Below are 20,499 nucleotides of genomic sequence, written 5' to 3' on the forward strand. Positions count from 1 at the left end.
GGCCGGGTTAAACGGCAGGGCCGGGTTAGACGACAGATGAAACAACCCGCAGCTTCTCATTTGACAGTAACTCGATGCAATTCACTTTGTGGAACCAAGCCACAAAGTGAAAAGCATCGAATTGCAGAGAACAGTGTTATCACATCCCTACCCAACATTGGGCCCTCCCTGCACTTGTGGGAAGGTAGTCCAAGGTACAACTATTTAGCTTCCCGATTTGCTTCAAGGCTCTATAGCTCTAGATTTTGGTGGTAGCAAATTTATTGGGTGGAGGGATTGAGTGGAGAGGGGCGGATCCTCAGGTTCAACACAAGAACTGGATTGGAAAAGGTCATTGTAGGCTGATGTGAGCATCTTGGGTACATAGCCCATTGCCCTTAATGATGGTTTCTTACTGTTTCTCTGGGTTGTTTGTCAGATAGCCTTTAGTTATTATTTTTCCTTCCCTTTGCTACCTTGGCCCTTTTAAATTCTTGTGTTTAACCTAATGCTCAGCCTTGGTACTCCATTCCCTTCTCCTTCCCCTCTTTGCTACTATTAAAAGTCGGAGAAGTGGAATTCACACCTTGAAATTTCTATGGGGCTATAGTTGTATCTTAATAATGCCAAGTGTCAAAACAACCCCATTAAAATGCCGCCTGATTAAATAATGTGCTGCTAAATATAGTGCACATGAAAACAGCAAGACTGTATATATATGTAAATATATATATATATGTATCTTTGTATGTATCTCTGTATCTGTACCTTTGCTGTATCTTTTAATAAACAGTTTACTTTTATTTAACTTGTTGTGCAAAATCACGCTTGGGGGATGTGGGAGGGTGGAGTCTTAATAGGGGGGTGGGAATTTTAAATACTATAGATTAGTTTTCATCACCTCTTGCCCTTGGTTTCCAAAGCCCAGACTTTTGTCCAAGGACTGGACTAGATATCTGATGCCCATCCGGACGTTTTTCTTACAGTTCTGGGATATGTAGGTCAAGAGACACCTGTACTCTTCACTGCAGGTTCCCTTCTTTGGCTTGGCCATATCATCATCTTCCAGTAAACACTTCCAATTCTACAAATAAATCCTGTTTATAAAATCAGAAAGTGAACAGAACCCAAATCAGAAACTTTTTGATAGTAGTACTTTTTTCCCCAAGCTGTTCACAGGTGACATTTTCACTTTTTGTTTGTTCGACCTGCAGCATTTTGAGGGAACAACTTCTATACAGTGAAGTTGGACATGATAACTAGCCAGTGTAACTTTCAGTTAATGGTGATAATCTGTATTCCCATGGGATTCAACAAGTGAAGCAAGTTGTCCCATCACCAGTTAAGGTCGGGAGGGGCGGGGATAGTTGGTTTGGATAATGTTTTAGTGACACCATTTGAATTGTTAATCCCCAAATCAGGCTACCTGCATATCTCAAGAGAGAAAGGTTAACTGACATTTGCAGCTGACTTAATCTTCTTGTAGTAGCCGAATATAAACCATGCAAGAGGGCTGAACAAACTTACTTAGAAATCCTAATATGTATGCTTTTACTAGTTAATTTCTTGCAGAGTAAGCAGTTAACAAAGAGTTGGGGAAAAAATAGGGAGAGAGTCTGTATGACAAATATTTTCCAATGAAGTGAAGACTTAACAAATACTGCAGAATTCCAAGGGATCTTCCTGAGAAGATAAGTGAGCATAACCGTTTTGAATTTCTTCAGTTCAACTATGGGGAAAGTGCTTAGAAACTCCTGATGCTTACACTTTTTTGAGAGAGAGAGAGAGAGAGAGTGTGTGTATTTGAAATTCAGTACTCAGCCATTTTCAATCTTAACACTGAGTGTGGTGCCTTAGCCTTGTTTGTCATCAAAAGTTGTCAGATTTTAATTAAAGGTTGAGGATAATTATTCTTAAGAAATCTGGTGGGAAAAGTTGAAACAAATAATGGTGACATTTTTTTGTTAAAAAATTTTTCTTACCAAAGAAGAATCCTAGAAGGTAAAATTATTTAACAATTCTTTTCAAAGGGCTAAATGAATAAAGCAGATGATGTCTGTTGGGACGATATGTATAACTATTTGATATAAAACCTCTTTAAGTTACTTAGAAGATTAGACTCAAAGGAACATACAGATTAATTCTAAACAAGAATCCCAACATACTAGGGCAAAGAGACAGGATTGCCTTTTGCTTTTATATCTCTGCATTTTTACCTGGCAATAATGTTAAAACATGTAGAGGAAAGTGTCACAATTTAAAATTTATAGAAGGTAAAAGTCATGAATCTATTATTTATACAATTACCAATGTTTATTATTTAGAGACATACAAAATGTGAAATACTTTCAGTAACATTTTATGGGAGCATTGACCCTTTTGATTTCCTTGTTAGAGTTTGAAATGAAGGCTTCTAGAGTAAAAGGAGATAGCTCTTTTAAATGGTCACCCTTTCAACTGAATAGTATCTTTTATTTTTATCTACCAGTCTTTTTCATTTTAATAAATATAAATGGAGTTTGTGGTTCTTTGTTCTTGAGCATAAAACATTTAGGCAAAGATCACAGATTTTAGCTCCCGAAGAGGGATGAATTAGCTTTGCTATAATCCTTAATCCCACCAATTGTCTTGCATATGAATGCTCTTTGACATGAGTATGAATGGATAGACATTGTGGATGGAGCAGCATAAATTCATTTCTTATGGAAAAACAGCTCATCAGACTGTGTGCGGTACTGCCATAGCATCGTCTTCATACTCAGACACCAGCCAGCATCATCCTCAGTAAGGAGTGACTACAGAACTTTCACCGTATTTGTGTGAATTTGATTTATAAACAGTGAAATAAAAATGTTGGATAACTAATATTTAAAAAATAGTCCTCAGGGGCATTAATTCTTGGTAATAAACTTAGCAAAGATTTATTGGGTAGAAGATTAGAATGTAATCTTTGACATAAGTGGAGTAATAACTCACTCATTAGTGTGGAGTTTTCATGGGTGTAGTATCAATCAAATGTTTTAGGGGTCCAGAGGTAGTATTGTTAAGGTCTAGTGAATGCTTAGGTATTAACATCATCTTTATCTTAAGTAGTTTGCTGGTTTGTATTACCAAATAATATTTTCACATCCCAATGGAATTAAACATTCTTTAATTTATAAGTTCTAAATGTATAGGAAAACTTCCTGGAGTAAAATGAAAATTTTAATTGGAAGTTAAACACATACAGGTCCTAGCACTGCTGGAATGTGTAATACACAGCCTTGTTATTAATTCTTCCTAGATTCTCCTATGTGGTTAACGCTGAATTTCTCTGAACCATTTAGTAGGTTATCTATTTGTTTTCCCGTTGTACTTCATTTAGTCTGTTATACACTGGAGAATTTTGTATGATACAATAAAAAGATTTGTAATTCACTTTTTAAAGCCAACCAAACACATCATAACTGGGACGTTCTGTGGCTTTTATTTTTGTAGTTGTCATTTTGCTCTTTTATGTATTAGCCTCTTTATATTTTAATATTTGCTAAATAGTCTAAAATCATGTTTTCTATACAGACCAAATGCTTTTACTCTAGGTCTGTTTTTTAAAGTTTTATGTCTTTTTTTGAGATATCTATAATTACCAATATAGAAAATAATTTTCTGGTTATAGGTGTTTCTTTATCTGACTCACCCCATCCTAACAGATATCTTTAGCTCCTTTATATCCTTTTACTTACGTTCTAAGAAGTCTCTTAAGATACTTGTTCTTTTTATGTCAACAGTTGTGTGAACAAAAGGAGTAAATTGATTTAGAAGAATTCTCTTTCTAAATCTTTTTAGAAAGAGATTTAGAATTTAGAATTTAGAATTCTAAATTCTTTTCTAAATGAGAAAAATGTAAAAGGCCCACTGATATGTATAATATAGGTCATGAAATGCATGTTACATGGTGCCATTGCATTATGTAATTTCATTATGCCTCAGACACCCTTGTAGGCTTTATAGGTAGTAGTTGTCTGCTTTGTTGCTGAGGGGGAGAGAGTAAAGAATTTGGGCAGTTTTTATTAACCTGAGAATTATATTTCAGGATACTTTTTATGTCAATTTCACCTTAGAGCAAAGGTGAAAAGTCAGTAAATAGTTGCCCCATTATCCTACCTAGAATATTACTACAGAATCATTTTTATACATTAGGTAACATGCTAATCTATAGTGTATTGGTAGAAACTAAGGCTTGTCGATGACAGCTTGGTAATAGTATTCTACAGATTTAAGATTCTCTTTTTCCCAGTTTTTGGAAGAGCCTTTTACCATCATTTTTGGTGCCTTTCTTACATTTCCAGTTTCTGAATATTAAAGCATAATTAAGATTCTAAAGCTCTGTTGTCCAGCAGTTACCAGCCACTGAAAAATCAGGTTTTTAATCACACTGGTTACATGTCAAGTGCTCAGTAGTGATCACTGCAGGAAGTTTTACTGGACAGTGATGCTCTAAAGGGTAGCTGTGGTATTATGAGTGTTTCAATACTGATAAGTAACATTGGGTCTGACCCTTATAACTTGCTGCTTTGGGGATTGTAGTTGGCTTTTCATGCCTTTTTGTATAACTTGAGTTACCTTGAAAGGCTGAAAACAGGCTTTTTGATGTAAACTTTTGAGGATCCTTAAGAGGTTAAGATAATCCTGATACATTCTACTTTGAGTATATGTTTTCACATGTAAAAATAAAAATATGGCCAGGTGTGGTGGCTCATGCCTATAATCCCAGAACTTTGGGAGGCTGAGGTGGGTGGATCATCTGAGGTTGGGAGTTCGAGAACAGCCTGACCAACATGGAGAAACCCTGTCTCTACTAAAAGTACAAAATTAGCTGGGCGTGGTGGCGTGTGCCTGTAATCCCAGCTACTCAGGAGGCTGAGGCAGGAGAATCGCTTGAACCCTGGAGGCGGAGGTTGCAGTGAGCTGAGATCATGCCATTGCACTCCAGCTTGGTCAGTAAGAGTGAAACTGTCTCAAAATAAATAAATAGGTAAAAATATGAAACTAATAGTCAAATTACCATTTGGTAATTTTTGACATGAACTTGCAGTTCCCTTGGTAAGTGTGTTGAAGAATAAATGAAGTTTTATGAAATTTTATTTACATATCAAGGTTGCTATAATAAAATTCCTTTCAGAGTCATGTGAATTTAATATGCAACACTAAGATTCGAAGAGTTTCATTCTGGGGATAAATGGTGAGGCGTTTAGGTTACCTGCTTAATGAAGGCTAAAAGTAAAACTTTTACAGGTATAATAGTTTGCTTTCCACTTAGAAAGAATTAGTTTTATTCTAGAAAAGTTATTTTTTAGAGCCGTACGAATAGATTTGTAGCTAATTTATAGTTGGAAATTAGGACTCAGGAGAGTTAAGTGGGTAGATGCATTTTCCCCAGTATCTTCTCAGATTTTAGCCTTTTCAGAATAGAAGCTTGTTATTTATGTCTAAGCACCCTAACACTTGGATTTATAGAGACTGCTAGGAAAAGCAAAGTAAATGTCAGAAGGTTAATGAGACAGTATTGAGGTGTGCCTTCGAAAATTACCTTGATAATCCTACCTGACAAACCATGTAAGGTAGGCCTAGGGGACATGAATTTTTACTTGAAATATCTGCATTCCCATTTAAAGTCCCAGGAATCAAACAGACTTAAAAAGTAAAAGATGAACATATTAAGTTCCTTAGTGTTGCAGTCTCATTTTGCTTAGATTGATATTTCTAATAGGTCTTAGAAGTATTCTAAAGCTGTGTGATGATTTACTTATATTAACGAAATTCACAGTCAAGAGATTCAATTTGAAAGATGCATTCTGCAGTTGTTTATTAGACTGTTTATAGGTCTCTAGAAAAGATTTATATATATAATAGTCTAATAGTTACAGAATGAATCATTTAATTTTGTTTTCATTTTAAGAAGACATATCAGAATTCATACTTTCTTAAAGTAAAACCTTGATTTAGCTAAAGGAATATTAGTTCATCATCAAGGTAACTAATAATTATGGAGGATTAAAAACAAAAAACAAACAAAAGAATTATGGAAGATTAGGGATTCTGAAGGTAAGAAAAGAAAGATTCGTGAATCCTTATGCATTCTCATAGAATTATTCTCATAGTCATACAGCCTTCTCTACTTAGGCCTTATTCTTAAAAGAAGTCTTTATACATGGTATACAGTCTTAATTACAGCTAGCCTCTACTTGTAAAGAAAATCCTTAGCCGTCAACTATTTACTGACTTTCTCATATTTGTTATATTCATGCAGTGTCTACTTATTCTTTGTATATGAAAACAGCTTCCATATCAGATAAAGCACTTTATAAAAATGAATTTTCTTATGTGAGATAACTAGGAAATACTACTAATGTTAAAAGAACCAAAACCAAGAAGTAAGTTGATACAAATCAATTTGAACTTTTAATTTTAGAACAACAACAAAAAACCAAATACTTATCTTGTTGGGTTTTTCCTTCTGTGGTTAAACCTTCCACAAATCTGACATATTAAGAATTGGCTCCAAAGATTACTTTTTAAAAATTAATTTCTTCTGCTTGCTATAAGATTTTAAAAGGTAGAATATGAGCTTTGAGAAGAAAGACCTAGGACTTGAGACACTTAAAAACGTTAAAAGCATTTCAGTTGATGTTATTATGGACTTCCACAGAAATACTATAACTTTGGTAATAACTGTGGATAAACTGAAAACATGGTTCACTTACTTATATCCTGAATATTTTGTTTAAAGAAATTGGGTTCTTAAGACCAAAGTATCCACAACTGCAAGATGTAAAAGATACGCTGATGAGTGAAGGAGTGATCATAATGGTTTTCTACTTGCTTATTCAAGAATTTCGTTACTGCTTCTGAAGTTTATGTCAATGAGTAAAATGAAAACTGCTAAGGAATGTAATAACCTTTACTACTGTTGAAAAAGTTTGCAGTTTACTATAAATGGCTTTCATTCATCAAGGGTAGGGAGTTTTAAGTTCTTAGTGGAACTTCCTATGATTATAGTTTGATATACATATGTATAGTAGAAAATTTAGTAAATTCAGTCAGATTTTGGATTCAGTTCTGCTGCCTGTGTGATACTTTGTAATTTATCTTAATCTTCTATTTTCTAAGATTAGTTTCTCTTTTTGAGTCTTTTCCCTATTTTCCAAGATTATTAATATGTAAGATGATTATTTTATTTTCAACATGTAGCAACTAAAGATATGAGTCTTTTTCATTTTAGGGGACTCTGGTAATTTGAGATAATTATCTGTGTTTTCCTTCTTAGCCTGTGGACATCTCTACAGCAATGAGTGAACGGGCACTTGCTCAGAAAAGACTCAGTGAGAATGCGTTTGACCTTGAAGCCATGAGCATGTTAAATAGAGCTCAGGAAAGGGTACGTGGCAGTTTTTTGTTTTTGTTGTTTTTTAAATTTACCTTCAGCTAACTCATGTCAATATACCAGTTTTAATGGCTAAATAAAATTTTTGCTAACTACATGGTTAAGTTGTAACATCATTTACCTTAATTAGCTGTCTTATTTTAAATGAAAGTGGTTTGAGGCCTGATCTTTTATTCAGTAAATGTTTATTCTTTACTATGTGGCAGGAACTGTTTCTTGAGGGAAAAAAAAATAGAAGAATTTCCCTGACCTCACAGTTTACAATCTGGTATATAAAAACAACGAAGGGCTTACAACCCTATGAAATGTATAGGTATCAATAGTTGCCATATTTCAGCTGAGAAAACTGAAGTGTAAAGAGTAGTTAAGGCTGGGTGAAGTGGCTCATGCCTGTAATGGCAGCACTTCGGGAGGCCGAGGCAGGTGGATCATCTAAGGTCAGGAGTTCGAGACAACCCTGGCCAAAGTGGTGAAACCCCATCTCTACTACAACTACAAAAATTAGCCGGGTGTGGTGGTGCATGCCTGTAATCCCAGCTACTTGGGAGGCTGAGTCAGGAGGATTGCTTGAACCCAGGAGGCGGAAGGTTGCAGTGAGCCGAGATGGCGCCACTGCACTCCAGCCTGGGCAACAGAGTGAGACTCCGCCTCAACAACAACAACAAAGAGTGGTTAGGTGATATCCACGGTCACACAACTAATTAGTGGGGGATCTTGGATTCAAACCCAAACACTATGAATCTGGAGTCTGTGCTTTTAAAAATGGACAGTTTCTTTGTTTCATTTTTACTGTAAGTACATGTTCAGATAGGAAATACATTGCTGACAGTGCAAGATGTTTAGTAAATCTAATTTGTTTGAATGACAGCTGATTCTTTATCACAACAAATGTTGGCGACTGATGTAGTGTACAGGCTTTTGTAAAAAGTTGTTTTGTAGCTGGGTGTGGTGGCTTATGCCTGTAATGCCAGCACTTTGGGAGGCCAAGGTAGGCGAATCACTTCAGGTCAGGAGTTTGAGACCAGCCTGACCAACAGGGAGAAACCCCACTCTACTAAAAATACAAAATTAGCTTGGCATGGTGGCACATGCCTGTAATCCCAGCTACTCAGGAGGCTGAGGCAGGAGAATCATTTGAACCCCAGAGGCAGAGGATGCAGTGAGCTGACATTATGCCATTGCACTCCAGCCTGGGTAACAACCGCGGAACTTGGTCTCAAAATTAATCTCATGTAAAAAAAGATAAAAAAGAAAAAATAAAAACAAAAGTTTCATGTATTCAATTGTAGTGTTTCCTATAAATACTCTTTAAACGTGTCATGAATTTACTCTGTATTTATAATGTCTCAAATGAAGTAATTAAGAATCCAGGCTGTTATGACATGTATTACATTTTATGAGATAGGAAGGGAGGGTGGGGACCCATTGCCATATGAACTTTTTACATTTTTAGTGTATCTATGTGATAGTTTGAAGAATGAGTATTAACAGCTGTGCCTTTTAGTAGCTATGCTTTTAGATACATTTCACAATCTTACTAGGATTTACTAAATGTTGTCAAACTGCTTTAGAAAATTTAGGCATATTTAATGTTAAGTGTGTATGGATTCAAATATTTAAGTCTGCTTTTCAGCCATTTTTACTTCATGAATTATTACCAGTGACGTTTTAATCAGGGAATTTTATATTGTGAACTGAGACCACTACTTTTTTTCAGATTGATGCCTGGGCTCAGCTGAACTCTATTCCTGGCCAGTTCACAGGAAGTACGGGAGTACAGGTTTTGACCCAAGAACAGTTGGCCAATACTGGTGCCCAAGCCTGGATTAAAAAGGTACACAGTATATGCACATATGAAAGTGTTGAACAAAAAGCTTAAATTTTTTGGAAACTGTTTATTAAAACTGCATGAAAAGACCAGTGGCTCTAACCAAAGTTCCTGAGTAAATTTGCTATGTGTATATGCTCCAGGGTGGACACTGAAGACGGACTGGATTCATCAGAAAATGGCAAATGTATAAATATGGCTCAAGAGCCACTCATTTATACGGTTATTTAAAATATTGCTGCTGCTGCTTTTGAAGGGGTGATTTTATTTAACTATATTTTGAACAATAACAGCGTATCAGGTGCTGTTCAGAATATTCCACAGTTCCTGCTGGACTACTAACCTAATCATTTCAAAGCAGTGGTTCTCAAATTTTTCTTCATCATGGGATACTTTATTACAGGTTTATTTTTGGTGGATCACTGCCCCCAAGAGCCCTCTACCACCTTAATTTTCCATTCCTTGATTCTTTTGTCCTCATGCCCCACCCCTTTCATTAGTGCCTGTGCCTTCTTCTAAGATCTCTTGGCCCCTGTTCCTCACTCCTCTTGTGACCTGTAGCCCCAGGTCCCTTTGCTTGTCAGCTGCTGGTTACAGCCAGTGGTTGGGAGGCCCTAGTATTAGCTCTGCATGTTGTGATCTTGCCTTGGGATTGGAAGGCTGAGGGAGGATGGCTGGAGTGGGGTGGGCTGTGGTGAAGGGGATGGGATGGAGATTAATCTGTGGACCACCATTTAGGCCCTAGTGGCCTCTGGTGATCCACACTCAATTTGAGAACCACTAATTTTCATGTAAGACCTAAAATCAAGGGAGAGGATGGACACCTCATTCTACGAAGACGTAGGTGTACCTGGTTTCAGATTCTGCAGTGAGACCTGTGAACTCCACTTACGGCTGCCTCATCATTGGGGGAGTCTTAGGTGGCTAAGAAGGGCACTCTGAAGAAACACGTTCTGGTGAAGGGACAAAACTTGGTTGGATGGGTGATGGGAAATTTATTACAGGAGTACTGGCAGCATAGCAGTGCTGAAACTGGGAGGCCACGTGGTCTAATGGATTGGGAATGTTTCTTTATCCTGTTGTACTCCTGACTGCTTGTGTGATCGTGGGCAAGTAACTCTTTGGAATTTCCGTCTCCCAGGTGTCTAGTAGTAATGAGTAATTTGATGGTTACCTATAGAGAATTGCAGTGAGTGCCAGTGAATGAGCTGAATTTCTGAAAAATGAGACATAGGTTGCTTTGGGTATTTTAATCTTGTAACTTTTTATCAATTTTGTTTATCTTTGTTGATCTTATTAACAAATTAATATGAAACATCATGTATACTCATGCCTGCTTTTTTAGGACAGTAGTTGCACTGATGTGTATAGTGAGTACACAGTCACATTCATTAAGAAATTACAATTTATGTAGTTTGCTGGGGGGGTTGGTTTTAGGAAAAAGGGTGAAAATGTAGCAAAATATTTTAAAGATTGAAATTATCTTGGACTTCTATATTATAAAAAATGGCTTTAGTTTTAATTCTTTAATACTATTTAGTCTTGAAGCCGAGTACTCAGCCAATATTTCAGGAAGTTAGAAATAAAGCTTATGGGTATTAAAATTGGCACATAATACACAGTCATATACACTGCTAGGTAGAGACTTTGAAATGTGCTTCCATTACAAAATTTTGGTATTTATCTAATGATGTGCTGATCTATATATATGTTTATATATTTCTAAATATGTTAATAACTTAAATAACTTTTAAAAAGTGAATCTTTTTCTGATTCGATTGGTTTTCCCCTAAAATAATTACTTCTGGTATTTGTAGTCTTGTAGGCAGTTAACAGACTTTAAGTAGTTTTAAAATGTTTAATAGCACCTTTAAAAAAGGCATTTGTCTTTATATTTTATGTAAGATATACTTTGGGAAGCAAATCATTTTGATCATTTATGAGATAAAGATATGTTCATCAGACCAAATTTTAAATTATAGATAAAAGCAGCACTTATAGGAAAAGATTCATTTGTATAGAATTACTGAAGAATATTTGATGCTAGTATCAACTAAAAAAGAAACTTTTTAAAGTTAAAAATGGGCCACAACATGTACAAGTCATTAGGCAACTGAAAATTTACCATGTATCATCCCTGTTAAATATCACAGATTGTCTACTCATTAAATGTTTAGTTGTGTTTAGAAAAACCTGTCCAAACGATCATTTTGGATTTTCTTCTTTAGTACAGTCCAGCATCCTCATTATGTGTTAAAAAACACATGGAATACCAACATTTCTCTATGTTCTTTCATAGTTTGTTGCAGTATATTTTTAGGTTAAAAAAAGCAAAGTTTTATCAGTATTCTCATTCATCAGTAAAACATTTAAAGTAGTTGGTTTAAATGAACTTTAATTTTCTAGAATGCAATGATTCGGATGTGACCTGATAAATACAGTTTATTATTGTGGTCTCATTAAATTAATCAGCTTTTTAATAAACTGCATACACATTGGAATGAAGAAACAGATGACGATACTAGGGAATGGAAACAAAATTGGAAACCTGGGTTATTTGGGGATTTATATTGTACTCTGCACAGTTGCCCTTTTTTTTAGGAGTGTTCCCTGGAAAAGAGGGACGGATGAACCTGGAAGTAAGTAAAAGACATTCTAGGTGTGTAGCATAAAGGCAGTTAATACCCAAGCATCAGCTTTCTCTTTATACATCTACACTGCATGGCCTGCACCAATTAAGGAACTGAACCAGGGGTATGTTTTTACCTCCACAGCTGCCTCCTTCCATCAGAGCACCTTGATGAACTTAATGTCTAGGCACACATCATTGGCATGTTTTCTTCCCAGCATTTAATTATTAAGCTGGGAAACAAAAGATGATACAGTTTTACTAGTGCATATAAACATTTTTTTTTTTTACATTTAGTGTTAACTTATCAATATAGGAGATGTTAATACATACTATTTCCTGAGCTACCTAAGTTTTTTACTCCCTCTGTTGATAAGTTAATGACTTATGCTATATGTATATTTATGTATATTAGGTAGAGAACATAAAAACAAAATTTAATAACAAGGGGGAAATAAAGCATGATTTGGAGATATGTTTCAGATTTTTAAAAAATGGCCATAAAGATCAACAGTAGAATTTAATACTGTTTGTTATATGTACATGGATGCCCTTTAATAAGAGGCATTGAATATTTCTTAACCTGTAAAAATAATGAACTGCTGACCATGCTAATGTATATACTTGTGCATCTTAGGACATTAAGTGGTTTGCTGCTTTGATGGAAATTATGGTTCAGTGGGTTGGATACGAGAGAGATGATTGTTCACAGAATAACCTGTGAACTTTCACCCCTCTGTATGGAAACTTGTTTCAGGGCCAAATCCTTGTAGCTGTCTTCTTGCCCCGGTCAGTGCCAGCCGTACTATTCACAACACTGCTGCTACCGAGGCCTAGGTATGTAAACATTTAAGGAGTTTTTAAAAGTCTTAACATCAAGCCAGGTTTTAAAAGAATTCAAATTCATTTTGGCATACTTACAGGATATTTTATGTGATTGTTTTGTATTTGTTACTGTGTAAATTTAAAGAGTTTTTTTGTGTTTTTTTTTTTTTGTTTTTTTTTTTTTTTTTTTTTTTTTTTTTTTTTTGTTTTTTTTTTTTTTTTTTTTTTTTTTTTTTTTTTTTGTTTTTTTTTTTGCTTCTTTAGGGATTTTCTAAGTAAAATATTTATACTTGCTTTATAGTAGAATGGGAAAGAAAACTTTGGATGACAACAGTATGCTTCTTCAGTGTCTAAATTATTTCTAAGTGATTTCTGGGTTTTATTCATAAACTAGGTACACCTGGGACAATTAATATTATTGATTTAACATTGCCTTCTTTTTATTTTGCAAGCTAAGAAGAGATACGAGTGAACCTAAATAGTGGACGAAAACAGAAGTGTTCTAATTTTTTTTGTGTGTGGGGGCACAAGGGCTACTGTTTCAAAACTGCCATTTACTTATTTGACTTTCAAAATACTATTACATTAATGTGAAACTAATCAGAACAAACACACTACAGTATGTATAAAATATAGAAGAATTCACATTTAATTGCTGTAACAGGTCTAGAAGTAAAATAAGATTCCTCTTTTTAGAAAGTAAACAATGAATTTGTCACCAAGTTCTAACTGTAAAATGGGGACATTTTACCTTTCTTTCTTTGGATAGGATCAGTTCTTAAGAGCAGCCCCAGTAACTGGAGGAATGGGAGCCGTTTTGATGAGAAAAATGGGCTGGAGAGAAGGAGAAGGATTAGGAAAAAACAAAGAAGGCAATAAGGAACCCATCCTAGTTGATTTTAAGACAGACCGAAAAGGTAACAAGTTCTTTTTTGGAATGTTTATTAACACCTCCTTTAACATTACCTTTTATATAACCTTTGAACCCAGTGATCCTGAACTGAAGGCACTTCTTGTCTATATATGCAGCCATTTGTCAGAAAAAACTTTAACCCCTTTTGGAGTTCACAAAATAGTTTTTTTTATATATAACTATGGCTAGAGACACCAGTTTTAACTTTTAAAAGGAAACTTTTGTTATGCTAGTTGCTAAATATGGAAATGTATGTATATCTAATTATATTACTACACCTCCAAATTTAACTAGATTTCATGTTTAGAAAACAGGATTTCCATTTTCTTTTATCTTGACAAGGGACTATTCTTATTTCTAGAGTTTGGTTTATTTTTTGTCAGATATTTTAGCCCATCTTCATTATTTCCTATTACAGTGTTTAGTCCTAGATTTCACAAACGCTGTTTGCTTTCTTTTTTTTTTCCCTCAAGCTCAGTAGTTGGGTCGGGTTAAAGTATAGTAGACCAACTGCTGACAATAATGTTACTTCTTCCTGTTGCCTTGTGCTAAGGCATCTTGGAAATGTTAGCATTGACTGTATTTTCCTATTACCTTCAGATACCTGGGCAGGGCAGCACTGTGTCGTCTATGTCACTCGTATGTAGTTGTTAAGTACCTAATTGGTATATGTGAAATAACTTCTTCCCTTGGAATAATATAAGTGGAATCGCAAGAGGCTGCCAGCTCAGTATGGTTTTTATAACTCGTTTAAGCCTCATTTATAAAAATTGGCAAATATAAAACTGGGGCTTATTTTTATCTTTGTAATCAAACAGTAAATTGAAATTAACTTCAACAGTTAATCTGTGTTAATGAATTTGGAAATGAACCAGCTTTGCACCAAATACTTTGGTTAAGTATTGCACAGTTTCAGGAAGCGTTCTACTTGGAATTGTGGGACATGGCCTGACTGTAAGCTCTTGGAGAACCGCTCATTTCCCAGGATAGGTTTGGAAAAAACCTATGAGCATGGAATTATTTAGCAAAGGTTGAAAAATTTCTTGTAATATACAAGATGAGCATCCCACATCTAGAAACCTAAAATGCTCTAAAACAAAACTTTTTGAGTACTGATACGCTCAAAGGAAATGCTCGTTGGTGCATTTTGGATTTCAGTTCTTCAGATTTGGGATGCTTGACCAGTAAAATATAATGCAAATATCTGAAAACCTGGAATCATCCAACATACTTCTGGTACCAAGCATTTTGGATAAGGAATACTCAGCCTGTATGTGGGAATTGGGAAAGCAGTGTTTGGGTTTAGCAATATAGCTAATCCCCTTTGTTAATAAAGCCTATGGAGAGGGAGGTTATATAGAAAGGTCATGTTCATATTTTGAGAACATCTTACATTTGTTAGAAGAGAGTTTGCTAGGAAAAAAGGGACCTGTTTTATTTGGAGACAACTGCCTTTTTCCCCTTTTTGGTGGCTTAAAATCCTAACCTTTTTTGGAAGAGTCTTAACTGAGCGTCTTTTGTTTAAGAGACAGTAAATCTGCAGAAATCACTTCCAATAAATAACCATTACTTTTTTTCTTTTTTGAGACAGTTTCACTCATCGCCCCAGGCTGTCAGTGGCACAATCTTGGCTCACTGCAACCTCCACCTCCTGGGTTCAAGCAATTCTTCTGCTCTAGCCTCCCAAGTAGCTGGGATTACAGGCATCCACCACCATGCCCGGCTAATTTTTGCTTCTTTAGTAGAGATGGGCTTTCACCATGTTAGCCAGGCTGGTTTCAAACTCCTGACCTCAGGTGATCCACCCACCTCAGCCTACGAAAGTGTTGGGATTACAGGCGTGAGCCACCGCACCCGGCAGTGACCACTACTTTTTAAACTAATACAGAAACAGACTTGGGAATGTTGGTACTGTTGGCACTTAGTTTGAATGTGTATTTTTGTGTGTATATATAAGATAGTTTTGCTCTTGTTGCACAGGAGTACAGTGGTGCAGTCTCGGCTCACTGTAACCTCTGCCTCCTGGGTTCAAGTGATTCTCCTGCCTCAGCCTCCCGAGTAGCTGGGATTGCAGGCATGGGCCACTGTGCCCAGCCATATTTAAATTTTTGTTTTCTGTTTACATTTGCTATTTGTTACAATTTCTCACAGCAAGGTTTATGAATATAAATCTATATGCTGAAACACATCAAAAGAGAACAAATAGAAGATTGGTAGAGAAATCAAGTGTAGTAGGAATCCGTTGATTGTATTTGAAGGTATAGATTTTGAGGTTCAGACTCCTACAGTGGGATCTTTGTTTTTTTGTATAATAATTTAAAATGGTGCTTTAAGATTCAGTCAACAGTTTTTTTTTTTTTTTTTTTTTTAAAGGTCTTGTTGCAGTAGGAGAAAGAGCACAAAAGAGGTCTGGGAACTTCTCTGCTGCAATGAAAGATCTGTCAGGTGAGAGCACATTTTTGACTTTCCTCTTGCCCTAATCCCATCTTGAATTATTTGTTGCAGAAGTTGGTGGAAATAATTTAAAACTGGGTATTTTTCCCCCCTGCAGGCAAGCATCCTGTGTCTGCTTTGATGGAAATCTGTAATAAGAGAAGGTGGCAACCACCTGAATTTCTATTGGTCCATGATAGTGGCCCTGATCATCGCAAACATTTTCTCTTTAGGGTAAATATGAATTTCTGCACTAATTTTACATGTTTATTAATGTGATGACTTAAAGAGGGTGAGGGGTAAACACGATCACAGGATTAAGAAGCTGTTCGTGGGTGGGGGTTTGTTATTTGTAGTTAAGTGGTGGGGTTTTTAAACACTCAAGGGTGCTTTAATATGACTTATCAATGTCCTGTTTTTTTAAAAATTGGGAAAAAATGGGCAAAATCTAGTAAATAGTTTATTTTCTAGTTGAATGTGGGGAACTAATTTAATAATTTTATCAGTCTTTTTCTCAATTTGGAGATCTGCTCATAATTTGCAGTCCCTTTCCCAAATGATTTGCTTCTTCTGGGTTGAGATTATAATTTGACTTACATCGTATGGGTTTTATATTATTGTAAATTATTTTCTAGCATTTAGTAAAAAAATACAAAGCTAATAGATATTAAAGTTTGATGCTGTTCTTATTGTATGTTTTTCTTGAATAGGTATTGAGAAATGGAAGCCCTTACCAGCCCAATTGTATGTTTTTCTTGAATAGGTATTGATAAATGGAAGCGCTTACCAGCCCAGCTTTGCCAGCCCTAATAAGAAGCATGCTAAAGCCACAGCAGCTACTGTGGTTCTTCAAGCAATGGGCCTTGTACCAAAGGACCTCATGGCTAATGCCACTTGCTTCAGGAGTGCCTCACGTAGATAGATTGAGGTTTTATAATAATCATTTCAGATAATTTTACTCTGCATCACAATGTATTTCCTCTTTAATGTTGTAAATATTTGGCAATTTAAGACATTGTGTAAAAAGCAATCTGTAAAAACATCTCCAGGCTTTGATTTTTGTACCATGGAAATTGTATTTAACCATACAGGGTTTTGGTATGTTTATATTGTTTACCTTAGTGATGTATTTGTTTAAGTGGCTAACATCCAAACGATTGTTTGAAGGCATCAGTAATCTTCGGTGTGGAATGTTAAATAACGCTTTTATACTGTATTTTGTACTATGATGTAACTCCCCTTCCTTATGGCTAGGCTGCTGTAACACTTGCCTGTAATCAGTGAAGGGCTGTGCACCTTGTACTATTTCACAATGGGTTCTGCTGGACAGATACTGGGCCAGTGTTATTGAGGTAATCGAGCAAGATCTGTTCCACAGGGCTAATGCCACCATCTCCCCTCAAAATTTTGTAGAGGTTATAAAAAGAAAGTGGTATGTTGTGTGATGATCAGCACTAAGTCCTGCATTCCTGTTAAAGCCACTTGGGTCATAAGAAGGGAGTCAAAAATGAAGTCTGACTAGAATTCTATTGCAGAGGCCAAGTACATTTAGTATGGCATTGAGTTGTGATATAGTTTTACTTTGATGTGCATTTTGAATTTCAGCTACACCTAGATAGACGTAAAATGATAATTAAAATGCTGTAACCAACTTATCTAATAAAATTGGCAACCAGCCACTATTTTGTTGACTCTGAGAAAGTTAAAGTTTATGTTAATTTTTAGGGTCTGATAGAATATTTCATGTGTATTACGGTGGTATTCATATGCTATGTCTCTAAACTTTATTTTCAAAAGCTTAAGGCCCAAATACAAACTTCTCTGGAATAAATGTGGTGTTTTATTTTCTGGATTATAAAGTGAACAAATACTTAGATACTATTATTTCTTTACCCAATGCTTTTGATTTCTAAGCACTTTTATTTTTAAAAAGTGTGAATTATACAATCCCCACCTACACACGCACATGCACATTAAATACTACTTTGCCATGACAGCTCAGCATACTTCACAATTCTTAACACTATTCTATGTGGAATACAAAATGCCATTTTACCTGAATTAACATGCATTTAAAAAATTTTAGTATATGTGAAAATAAAAATTATAAATCAGTAGGAAAAATATTAAGGTAGAAGCATCAGCAGTCACCTAGGTCAGTAGAGATGTCTGCATTTTATTTTCTACCTTTATAAAACAAGAACCTACTAACAGTCTTAGGGTAAATAGTAAAGTAACATTTTTGCCCTGATGCCTTTGTCACAAGGCCACGAGATAACTGCTGTGTGTTTAGTCTCAATTTCCTGTTTGCAAGGAAACATTAATTCAGTTTTCTACTCACTATACAATTAGGTTGTGGGGATATAGACACCTCATTTGAGTGATCTGAGTTTTTCATCTTTATATCTAAAAACTAACCTGAAAATAGTAAAAGCAGAAAACACCGATTTAAAATGCTACTGTAATAAAAATATTTATAAACATTTCAGTATTTTAAAGTATATTCCTTTAACTTCAAGAATCTTGAATTTCCTTGCTAGAAGGCTTTTTTCCTCAAAGATTCCTTTTACGCTTACTTTGGTGTTCAGGATCTCCAATTATAAATGTAGTCTCTCATCACCACATTCCGTAAAGATGATTTCCCAAGTAACGGTATTTCACTAAGTTGCGCCAGAGTCTTAGGGTGCAAACCACAGTTAGTAAGCTCCTTACGAACAACCTCCTGTGGAAATTTGTATAAAAGTCAGTGAAAAGCATATTAGTCTTGAAACACACGAGTTTTAAATAATTACTATGGAGACTGACAAATAAATGGCTCATTTATGTGATTCATCCTATCAACAGAAGACATAAGAATTTTTGTAGTGACAAAATCCCAAAATATTAATGGTTATTTTTATAAGTCTAGCCAACTGAAATGCATGAGACAATTTTAAAGGTCTTAACTCTAAAAATCTAATTATATTCAAAATCAAAGGCAAATATGGTTAAATACTTAACAGTGAATCATGTTTCCCTAAAACTATAAAGGAATCAGGTACTACTGAGTTTTGGATCCAAGAGGACAATGAAAATAAAATTTCCCCTTTCAGTAATGGGAAGTTCCTTAGTCACTGTTAAAATCGTACTTGGACTGACGCCAGGCGCCTTGGCTCAAACCTATAATCCCAACACTTTGGGAGGCCAAGGTGGCAGATCACCTGAAGTCAGAAGTTCAAGACCAGCCTGGCCAACATGGTGAAACTCCCCCTCCGTCTCTACTAAAAATACAAAAAATTGCTGGATATGGTGGCACATGCCTGTAATCCCAGCTACATGGGAGACTGAGGCAGAAGAACTGCTTGAACCCAGGTGGCTGAGGTTGCAGTGAGCCAAGATCGGGCTGCTGCACTCCAGCCTGGGCAACAGAGCAAGACTCCGTCTCAAAAAAAGAAAAAATCTGTACTTGGACTCAATTCATGAAAGTTAATTCAACAATTTATGGACATTATTCCTTCCTCTAGTAATTCATAATTGATTTAAGTAAGTTTAATTACTTGAAACACAAAAGTGACTCAGCATAAATGACTCACTTCCTTCCAGCTAGTTTGAGGAAACTACAACGAAAACAGTCTGCTCATAGATGTCTACTTACTGTATTAAGTACTTTGTCCACTGGCAGGCAGATGTTAAATACAGCAGTTGGTTCATGTGGATATAGTAGCGCAGAGAAAGACCCACTCTGTGAAGATTTGAGCAGCATGGTCAGTGAATGCAGGCAATGAGGCATGATAGGACCTGTAATCTCCAAACTAAATTGGTCTCTGTATCCAGAAAGAGCTTGTGTCTTCACATTTACACTTCGTGCCTTCATGAAAATTTAAAGAAAAGGAAAATGATGATCTTTCAACCTTTTTTCTAGCTAAAAATGTGTTCAATACGTTTCCATTTGGGGTTTCCCCTCTTTAACCATTATGCAACAAAAGTATTTCCCAAGACACCAAAACAATGTTAATGCGAGTAAAAATACTTGGCAAATTTTCAGCATCCTCTCCATATTATCAGATTTTTCAGTTGAAGTATATTCCAGAGAATACCATTTTTTAATATAGTATTTTATCTGATTTAGTAATACGCTGTCAATGCAGACTACCGGAAAAACAAAAATTTAAAATCCATTCAATTCTATTGCTAACATTTAGCATGTATATTGTATTTACATTTAAAATTTGACTTTTACCTATATCCACCCCAGTTTTTGAGATCTGCTATAATTTAACATTCTTGGGCATGTCCTTTCACTAGTGAAATCAAAATGGAATCAAGCAACTATTTCTTAAGTGGCAAAAAAGGAAATTAACACCACAATGCTTTTGTTCCCAATTACTTTATTGCCAACTGTTACTTTTTTCAGTAAGAAAATTTTTGGCCAGGCATGGTGGCTCATGCTTTTAGTAATCCCAGCACTTTGGGAGGCCAAAGCAGGAGGA

At 35.6% G+C, this 20,499-nt stretch overlaps 2 protein-coding genes across 12 annotated transcripts in view; one reads left to right on the plus strand and one right to left on the minus strand.

The window, feature by feature from the left end:
* The window catches only part of SON (SON DNA and RNA binding protein), a 34,256-nt gene extending 16,395 nt beyond the window's left edge, over positions 1 to 17,861 (plus strand). For 2 of the 7 annotated variants that reach the window (XM_037737644.1, XM_037737643.1), the window contains exons 6-11: positions 7,286 to 7,396; positions 9,120 to 9,236; positions 13,454 to 13,601; positions 15,971 to 16,042; positions 16,149 to 16,264; positions 16,794 to 17,122. In XM_037737644.1, the coding sequence (XP_037593572.1) occupies positions 7,286 to 7,396; positions 9,120 to 9,236; positions 13,454 to 13,601; positions 15,971 to 16,042; positions 16,149 to 16,264; positions 16,794 to 16,952 (723 nt within the window). In that variant the 3' untranslated portion in view covers positions 16,953 to 17,122. Of the gene's footprint in view, positions 1,033 to 7,285; positions 7,397 to 9,119; positions 9,237 to 12,616; positions 12,697 to 13,453; positions 13,602 to 15,970; positions 16,043 to 16,148; positions 16,265 to 16,740 lie in introns of those variants that run through there. The other 5 variants (XR_001824378.2, XR_001824379.2, XM_017526156.2 and 2 more) reach the window with 5 other exon arrangements.
* DONSON (DNA replication fork stabilization factor DONSON) overlaps positions 949 to 20,499 on the minus strand; it is a 27,805-nt gene continuing 8,254 nt past the window's right edge. For 2 of the 5 annotated variants that reach the window (XM_017526173.2, XM_017526167.2), the window contains exons 9-10: positions 19,665 to 19,877; positions 17,912 to 18,752 (exon numbers count right to left, since the gene is read on the minus strand). In XM_017526173.2, coding sequence (XP_017381662.1) covers positions 18,615 to 18,752; positions 19,665 to 19,877 — 351 coding nt within the window. In that variant the 3' untranslated portion in view covers positions 17,912 to 18,614. Of the gene's footprint in view, positions 1,077 to 4,908; positions 6,558 to 10,735; positions 12,093 to 17,911; positions 18,753 to 19,664; positions 19,878 to 20,499 lie in introns of those variants that run through there. The other 3 variants (XM_017526168.2, XM_017526169.2, XM_017526171.2) reach the window with 3 other exon arrangements.

This window comes from Cebus imitator, unplaced genomic scaffold (assembly GCF_001604975.1).
Source record: "Cebus imitator isolate Cc_AM_T3 unplaced genomic scaffold, Cebus_imitator-1.0 Scaffold41, whole genome shotgun sequence".
In the NCBI taxonomy this organism is placed as follows: Eukaryota; Metazoa; Chordata; class Mammalia; order Primates; family Cebidae; genus Cebus; species Cebus imitator.